Source organism: Megalops cyprinoides, chromosome 15 (genome assembly GCF_013368585.1).
Source record: "Megalops cyprinoides isolate fMegCyp1 chromosome 15, fMegCyp1.pri, whole genome shotgun sequence".
In the NCBI taxonomy this organism is placed as follows: domain Eukaryota; kingdom Metazoa; phylum Chordata; class Actinopteri; order Elopiformes; family Megalopidae; genus Megalops; species Megalops cyprinoides.
The window spans coordinates 11488739-11498067 of NC_050597.1; the positions used below are offsets into that span (position 1 = coordinate 11488739).

Consider the following 9329-nt stretch of genomic DNA (forward strand, 5'->3'; position numbering starts at 1 on the left):
TTCACTAATGGATGGTCCACATGGGGTTCAGTCAAAGCCAGTACTCTACAAGATAAATTGCTCACACTGCCATTAATCAATCACATTTATAAGACAATCCTCTTCATTGACTAATAAGTGAAGAAGTTTCAAGCCAACACAGGCTTTGTGTGATTGCTCAGCCTTTTGTTCATTTGTGATGGGCAACCTCTGGGTGAGACTATGCTACAGCTAGGGTATTAGCAGGCACTATGGGGCAGCATGCTTAAGAAGGCAAGGACATCACCACCACCCCTGTGAATCCTGTCTGCTGCGACAGAGCACCTGCATACAGGATAAATCACTGGAGGCCTGGCAGCAGCGGGCATCCAGTTAAAAACCTTGATTTATTTACACGGGCCTGGTAGAGACACTGCTCTAATCTCCTGCACTTGCATAAATGTGAGCTTGGGGCTGTGACCATGAATGTCCTGTTCCTGTCCCACGAAGGTCCTAATAAGGTTTGGCTTGGGGCCTATTGATCTTTTTCTAATTTGCTGTTGTTTCTTCTCATTCTCGGTTTGTCGTGGCATCTGCCCAACATGGATGCGTTCTCAATAAGAAATAAAGATAAACGATGAGGTAAGAATTAGAGGGCTAATATGGTGCTCGTGGAATGAAATCATCGGGGTGACTTTCTCAGAGCTAGAGCACCGCGCAGTGATGGGCCAGCAAGTGAACCTTCAGTGGAGCCTCTGGCTCAGAGCGCAGTTACATGGAGGCAAGCACGCACATTTCACAGTTTCACGCCACATAAACACATAAAGACATCAGTGGAGTCAGGACCAAGCGGAACTCCACTTTAATGTTAACAGCCAGTGGCATGTTATGACTTTTTTTGCAGCCCACCAAGTGGTGAGCCCACAGAGATGGCTACCACCAAACGGTTACTGAGAGCCAGTTTAGCAGGATATAAAAGCGCTGGATTTCATACCAAGTTCATGTTGCACGCCTGCACCACTGAAAGCTTTCTAAAACTTGAAAGCAATGACATTTCAGAAAAATTAAATATTCTGGAACTACGAGATCCACTAGCACAGTTCCAGTCAAGGGTCAGAATTGAAAGAACAAGAAGAGTACATTCCATCCAAGCTACTGAATGTCAGAACACTGATTCCAATGATACGCATGCAATACGAAAATCAAGATCAATCATTGCATCATTATTATACGCTGTAATTCTACATATTCATAGTAGGTAATGCTGATAAAAACAAAATAAGTGGCTTACATGAATTTTTCATAAAATGAAGAAATGCATGCCAAAAGACCTTTAAGACCACACGTTCATCTGACATTTTCCGGCAGACTAAAAAGGCCTCAGGGAAACATTAAAGTGGTAACTGGTGCATTTGTGTGTGTTCCTGGATTTACTTCTTACCTTTACTTTTCTCATGTTTCCTCCAAGTAGAAATCTTGTCCAATGGTACATACACCGAATACTCCTTACGTCTCTCCTCCAGTCCTAGACCCAACAGACGCGCTACAGGAATAAAAAGAGAGGAATACTGCATTTTAAAACTGTAAGCATTCGTTAAAGTTGAATGCAGAACCATCATGGACAGGATAAATCATGTGCCTGGCATTTCCGACTGTGAGGATTCCAGTTTATAAAGCTCTCACATTTGGCAGAGTAAGGAGTGTAAATCGTCAACTCTGACAAACAACTTTAAAGGTGTTACATTCTTTACCCCAATATTTCCAACACAATTTCCATTAATCTCAGAAACTGCCAAACTGATAAAACATCAAAGGAATTACAGATAACAACTGTTTAAATCTGATATAAGTCTAAGAAAAAAATTCTTAACACTTCTATGGATCAAGACGCAAGTTTTTGAGTAATGGAATTAGGCCTGCAAGTTTTAAACAGCCCTCATCAATGTCTTGTGTGGCTTGTCAGCAGGTCAATATTAGGTCACTCAGCGAAAGACCAAGATTCCCAGTTAAGGGAACCAATAATACTATTGTTCTGGTTCTAGGGCATATCATTACTTACTGCAGTAGACACTTGTGCTGATTCACACTACAGAGATACGCTACATATGAGACTCTCTGTATAGGGAATTTGCAGAAGGCTGATCAAAAAGAAATACCTTTGTACTAAGGACTGTTACATGGTTAAGTAGATGATGCAAAGTTGTCATGTACCTTTGAGATGACTCATTAAACTGAGATCCTGACTAAATTTCATCTTTAAAATCCCACGGCAGTTATCCCTAAGGGTAGAGGTTTCCCTGGTGTTCCGGGCAAATTCCTAATCTAGCTCTCTCAGCACAGGCGCCAAACCCTCTAGTTTCACTGGTTGAATAAATTCCTCTCTCTTCACCTCAGCTCATGTATAGTGTATATTCTGGTGCAAAAGGCACTGTGGATCACCCAGGTGACTAACACACACCGGTGGTGGTTGAGGTGAGTCACACCTGCTTCACTGCAAAGCAATCTGAGATTCATGAAAGTCACTGTATAAAACCCATTATTCCCAGGCCATAAATGCTCACCTATCACATGTGAAGAGTAATGATCTCAAGAGATCCACATTTAAATAAAGCCAACACAACCGCAGCACAACTGTTCAGGGGTTTCATCTCTGTTTGATTAAAAACGTGTCCTGTTTACTGCCATTCCCGAGGCAGAAAAGCGAGGGATGCTCTCTCTTTCTGAGCATGCATGTGCTTTCTGGACAACAGCACTGCGATAGTCTGGAAGGGATGGTCTATTGCTTTCACTCAATGTCTCCCTGAAAGATGAATATCTGCAGCTTCTGTGCATATTTCTGGGGTGCAAAGACGACAGACTTCACTGGCACTGGAGTTGATCATCCCACTTCAAATGGAGCAAGGAGTCTTCGGGGAGCACAAACTTTCTGAATATTCTCTCAATTCTTTGCGAGCGTGTTGTCCAGGTCTGCGTTGAAAACCGTGTAATGTGCCAAGTTGAGAAGAAATGCACTTTGAAAACTGAACCCATGCTTACCGCATGTTTAAAAATAGACAATATCCTTGCCGGCACCACTGCTGGCATTACAAGCTACTTGTGGTAATTTCACAAAGCAGGACTTCAGGAATGTTTGTGCACTATAGTCTGAAGTCACTTTACCATGACACGAAACCATACAGAGTGACTAAGGAGGAAGATCAATTGCAGCAAAAAGGGAAAAAAGCATGGAAAAAAACCCCAAAAGGAATACATTTTTATCACTTAGAAACCTTAGAATTTCAACAAATGCGGTGGCTTTTTTGTGGTGGCTGTCTATACAAACATGCAGTTCACTTGTTCTGTACATACATATAAGGTACTAATGTCCTGGACTGCCTTTGCTACTGTATAACCCACACAACATTCACAAGTCATTCAAGTTGTTCTGTGATTTAGCACCCACTTTGAAAATGCTAAAAGTGACACATATCACTAAAAACTGTGAGATATTTTGTAAGCTAAGTGTATTAAGTATGGAAAAAAATTGTGCCAAGTAAATATGATGGTTATCAAATGTAGCGCAACTGAATTCCAAATGCTTTATGGGGGATGATATGACAAATTTTCAAGGAAACGCTGAAAACATGTGTAAACAACCACAATGCAATATGTATCTGTAATTTAGATAATTCTACATCATTCTTCTTCAGTCCTCACCACTTTAATATCCTGCTTCAAAACTGTCAACCACCTCACCAAGGTGCTCTTGGCAAGCCATTTATACCCTTCTCCCTTTTGCCGAAATTAAGTAAATTGAGAGATTAAAAATTTATGTAAACACGTCAGACCCTCTACTAAAATACATCACTTATGATATAAGAGCAGAGAATAATAATATTAAAGTACTGCAACACTTTTATTTCAACCAAAAATGTTCCTGAAACCAGAATGCAACATGAGGAATCACTGGATATGCTTCATTTGAAATTGTGCCTCTTGATTGTGTGTGACGTAAAACGAGGCCCAGTTTGTGGCAGAAAGATGCAGGTAAATGCAACCGATTCACAGGGGTTCCACTTTAATGACTAGATCCAGCTTGAGGCAGAAGGCAGTAGGTATGAAATATGTTCCAAGGGCCACGACAAGCAGCAAGCCAGTGTGTACGCACACTGGCATGAATTATTAGTGTCAGGTGTGTATGCCACACAACCTACATACAGAAGTACTGTACTATGTGGGCAATGAATAAAAGCGAATGTTATTGCCACGTAAACCACTTCATCTATCGATTAAGTTGTGACCTGTAAGTAACACACATACAACAGCTGGGGCTATACTGTGTTGCATAACCGGTTCATACATGGTGGATGACCAAAGGGACAATTTGGGTACATAACAGGTTTGTTTCACTCGGATGGCAGGCGTTTTGGCGATGTGTGGCCCAAAATCACAAGGATTTAGACCCTTGTTAAAGCAACCTACAGTAACAACCACAATGAAAAAACATAATGCATCTGTCAGTGACAAACTGATGCCTTCCATATGACGAATAAAATAAAATGCTACATTACCTGAGTCAGGACTAGTTGGTCTGCAAAACAGCACAAGCCAGAAGCCTATTTCTCAATCTGCACAATGAATGCTGAAGACAATGTGATTAGGTTCCCCTTTTGTTAGTGAATGGTGTGCATTTTTTTCCAAACTGTTTCAAGGACTAGAAGAAAATGCAAAACATACAGCAGACAGTAATATACATTTAAAAATGCTGTAGTCCATCAATAAAAAGGAGGATGGATAAAACCATATTTTTATTTTTATCAAAAGTACAGAAATAACACACACCTCCTACATTAGCAGCAATCACAATATCAGCAGTGCCTTGGGCCTTGTCAAGTGAGTATTCCCAACTTCTTTCAAATTAATGGGCACTCATACGCCTTGAAAGGTTCTGCAACTCTCTTGTAGAAAGTTTCAAACTTCAGCCCTCTGATTATTCTTAGTCTGCACTTACAAGCTCCTGTCAGTGCTAAGAGTTTTCTTTTTTGGTGCGCAGAGACCCTGGATATCACTTTGCTGAAATAGAGGCTTTTTTATCTCCAGACTGCCTCATCCCCCAGCGCTAATGTTCCCTGCATGCTTTCTGGGCTGAATTCGGCTTCCCACACAGAGCGCGGTCAGCGCCAGTGGCGGAGATGCAGCATCGGCGCCTCCTTCCCCACTGCAGGCAGAGAACGGGCCTCCATCTGTGTCGCCACAGCCATAATCAACAGCCAGGGATGGCGCTGTCACTTCCACAAAACCAACTGATGCTAATGGTCTCCAGTGGAAGACATGAGCAGGGAAAAGGGAGACACTTCGCTTAAAACAATGCCAGCTTAGCACTGCGCAGCTGTGCGTGAAGGCATTCGTGACTGGGCATATTCATCATATTAATGAATAAAGATAAAATAAACACAGAGCCAAAATAAAAAGAGCACTGCGGTTTTGTGGTGCAAGCGCGTTATGGCTCTGTGCTCCAATAATTTCAGGTTCTGACGGACTCCCATATCTCACAGAACATTTCTGTGAAATTAATTTTGACATTTAAAAATCCAAAATATATTCATGGTGTGAATTTTGGATTACCAAGGATACTTGTACAAACAATATGGGTGGTACAATAGGCGCCCATTTTATACCAACCGTGCATTAATGCCTACATCTTTGCCCTCAATATGTTGTTTTGGCCTTGTTAAATGCCTGATAAGGTTATAATGTTACCTGATAAGATTGAATTGTAAAGTAAACATTTAAAGGGTTATTTATCCACTTTGTGTAGTCAGATCAATTCACGTTCACATCTATGGGTTTGTATGAATACAATCCTAAACTGAAACATTAAGACAAACAAGCAGAGCCAAAATAAGGGGAAAAATCAATGCCTGGACTAAATCCAAATATAGACACATTCTAAAGAGCTTGGTACAATACCGTATGTCTGCATCAGCAATGAGATCTGCAGAAACAGGACCTTTTATTGTCTTCTGTGTGACTGTTATTCTTCATATATTTTTTGGATAAATTTGATCCACATGCAATTTACCCATTTTGAACCTTGATCAGGCAGCTGGGACTGTATTACAAGTCAATTCTCAAGGGTACAGTATCGCAAGTCCTTTCACACATTTCTTTTTATTAGTTAATTCAAACCATGAGCTCACTGATCCAGGGCCAAACCCCTACCATACTGTTGCATTTCAAAATACAATCAAACTATATGAGAGTGCACTTGAGTACAAACTTGTAAACATCATTCACATTGAAATTTTAGGAATTTAATTGGAAACTCTGTACTGAATCTACACCATGGCCTTGGTAAATTCATGCCAGTTTAAAAAAATCAAACAACAAAAAAACTTACACCAAGCTTAAAAAATCACTATAGACTACACAATGAACTACAAGAAACTTCAATTCATTGGTGGGCAGATATTAGACTATATGGTTGCGTCCTCCTTCAATGTGGGAATCAGATGCAGCTCTATGAAAGCTACTGGCATCACAATGAAAATAATTAACCTCCAAGTTTAATCAAAACCTTCCATTTCTACACATATGGTTGCCCCACCATCAATTCATAGCTGTTCTTGAGACATCTACTTCTAAAATCGCACAAGGTGAATTTTAAAACTGTTGCATAACATTCGAGAATAATAGATGCGAGTAGACTATCCACAGCCCTGTTTTACCTTAAATTAATCAACACAGATTGTGAGATAAAACAACAAAACACAGACACAAATGTAGCCAGCTCAATAGAATCTTTTCAAAACCATCATTTTAAGCTTCTTTGTGTACTTTTCAGGTTACTGCACACACTGTCATGCTTCATCACAGCAAGCCCCATCAGAGGAAGCCTAACTTTAAAAGAAGGTTTAAAAGAGTGATGAATTAGAAACCATGTTTGTTTAACAAAATTAGTTTTGCAAATATATCCTAAAGCAACACAATTGCATTTACTTAATGACACAAAATGATGAGTAGGTCTATTTAGGTTTGCTGACTGCCAAGTTAGTTAATTGGCTCCGAAAATAACTACATTATTTGTACTTGCAGCCTACTTGCTGAACGTGCGTTGGATGCTGGAGAATCAGATGTTCTGTGAACATGAAAACTGCGTTTCTTCATAGCGAACTTAATTAAACTAACCTAGCTAGCTAAATTTGGTTGCATTTTAGGTTTTAGCTAGCTCAACGTGAATTGTTCTAGTGCAAGCTTGCCACCTCTTCAACTGCAAATCTTGGAATGGGAAACAAAACCCAACCCCTCTTATAATTTTACCAATCCTGCACCACCGCGTAACTTTTAGATGTCCTATTCAATTTTGAACAGAGAGATTGAGACCGTTGGGGGTCTCAATAATAGTTGTATACTGATGTCCATCTTGTGAGTATTTCCCAACGATCCTGTTGGAATTTATCTCGAATGCTATTATAGACATACTGCACTACACTACCAGAAGTTTGTCCATGCCGTCTGATAACAATGCACCAGCTCCAAGTTCTAATCTCCCAATACCAAGAGCTTCGGAATGTTAGGATCTGGATTAGGGTTAGACATTATTTCCGCTCCACAGTTCCTTCATCTCTGTGCTTCCGAGATGCCAGTGGAATTGCTTAACAATGGATGCCTCGAGAACGCTCAGCATGAATTGCTGTTCGGAACAAACTAACTGCAGAGTATTATCCTCTTATTTACGTAGCTAGTTGGAAAAGTAATACTATGTACTTGTTTCTACGTCATATACCCATTAACAGTTTATTAGTATCAGGAATCTATAGTACAATTATGTATAATATAATACAACTATGGCACATACAGACACCATATTAATATGAAATCAGCGGAGAGCACGACTAGCAGTAAATAAGGGGTGTGCGTTTGTCATCAGGAAGTTGTGTCATTCACAACTTAGGAACGTGTATTCAACAGGTTTTCAACGCTCTGCGATTAAAAAAAAAAAAAAAAAAAAAAAGATAAATATTAACAACGCTGGCTTGGCTTTTTACACAAATAAGTACTCAGTGTAAATATTTGTTAGAATGAAGAGAAACACTGGGTAACTCGAGGTCTCTAGCATGTGCCGCCATCAGCGGTTAAGGAGGACCGCACACCTTTTCGATTATTCGCTAGTAGCCAGTTCACTTTATGCGCATTTCCCATGAATCATCGTTGACTGTCTACAGTTATGTGTGCGACAGCACTACACCATGGAACAGCCAGTATCACCCCCCTTATGTGAAAGCCATTGTCATTCTAACAGGTGAACTTGGGGGGAAAATGTTGCATGGCCTACCAGACGCTTAAGGAGTAACCTCAATCGAGCACCTTGATGAAATTGCACTTGCCAGCTGTGTGCATTCTCACCGGGCTAACTGCTTCGGTCGGCAACTGTGCTCTGTAATGGCAACGTTTAACCAGCCACGATTCTGGAAAGCGAAGAAGCGGCGGTGCCCAGCGTTTGTAGCTAACTGACAACATCTGCGCGTTGCACGACTGTAGCACTCTCCCGAAACGCTGTAACTCGGTGCACATGCAGCAGTGTGCTAAGATTTTTTTTTAACTGTAAAAAATTGTAGATGGCTAGATCCTGCGGCTTGATACACAGTTCCAGAGGCACATCTACTTAGCCAGTGTAAATAGTCTACATTTTAAAGCCAAAAAGGCTTACCTTTCTCCACCTTCCAGTCCTTTTTCTTTTTGCTCATGTTGCCGTGATGGTAGGGCTTTAGAGTATTGTTTTTGGAGTGTGTCAGCCCCAGGCTCACAGCGAGTGTGTTCGGAAACTCAGAGAAAGTGAAACAGCCCCTGGACGAGATGTCTCACCTGAGAAGCTGTCAAAATATACTAGAAACCCAGACCACTCGACCTAGCATGATTTGGTCCTTTTTATACTTTCGACTCCCCGCCCGGTGATTGGTTGTAATAGACCAGGAAGTAAAAGTCTGGTTGGATCACTCGCTATGGCAGTCAAGAAACAGCTCATAAACGCATCAAATAAGGTAGGTTACATCACCAAGTTCCATCTCCTAAGCGTGCGAGGTGGTAGTGTAGCAACGGAGGTTGAGATTCGGTGGCGATGTGCTGCAGGAGCTTGAATTACTGGAGGCCAACATCAACCAACGTAATCTTACATTTTAGAAGGATAACAGCGAACACATATTCCTGTGTCCGTGGGTCAGCCACCATTTCTGTGTGTAAATTGCTAAACTTTAGCGGAAATGCATTTGCTGTATAAAAAGGGGGATTAGGCGTGTTTGAATAATACAAAAACTCGTTCAGCCAGGTCGTAAATATATTGTCTGTGCAGCATCAATTCTGTCAATTTGAACAGCGCGCGCCAGAATAGTGCT

General features: G+C 40.9%; 1 protein-coding gene across 1 annotated transcript in view; it reads right to left on the reverse strand.

Moving 5' to 3' along the window:
• The window catches only part of LOC118789823 (ADP-ribose glycohydrolase MACROD2-like), a 271812-nt gene extending 262987 nt beyond the window's left edge, over positions 1–8825 (reverse strand). The window contains exons 1-2 of the mRNA XM_036546484.1: positions 8648–8825; positions 1400–1501 (exon numbers count right to left, since the gene is read on the reverse strand). Of these exons, the coding sequence (XP_036402377.1) occupies positions 1400–1501; positions 8648–8684 (139 nt within the window). The 5' untranslated portion in view covers positions 8685–8825. The remainder of the gene's footprint in view (positions 1–1399; positions 1502–8647) is intronic.
• Between the last annotated feature and the right edge of the window lie 504 nt (positions 8826–9329).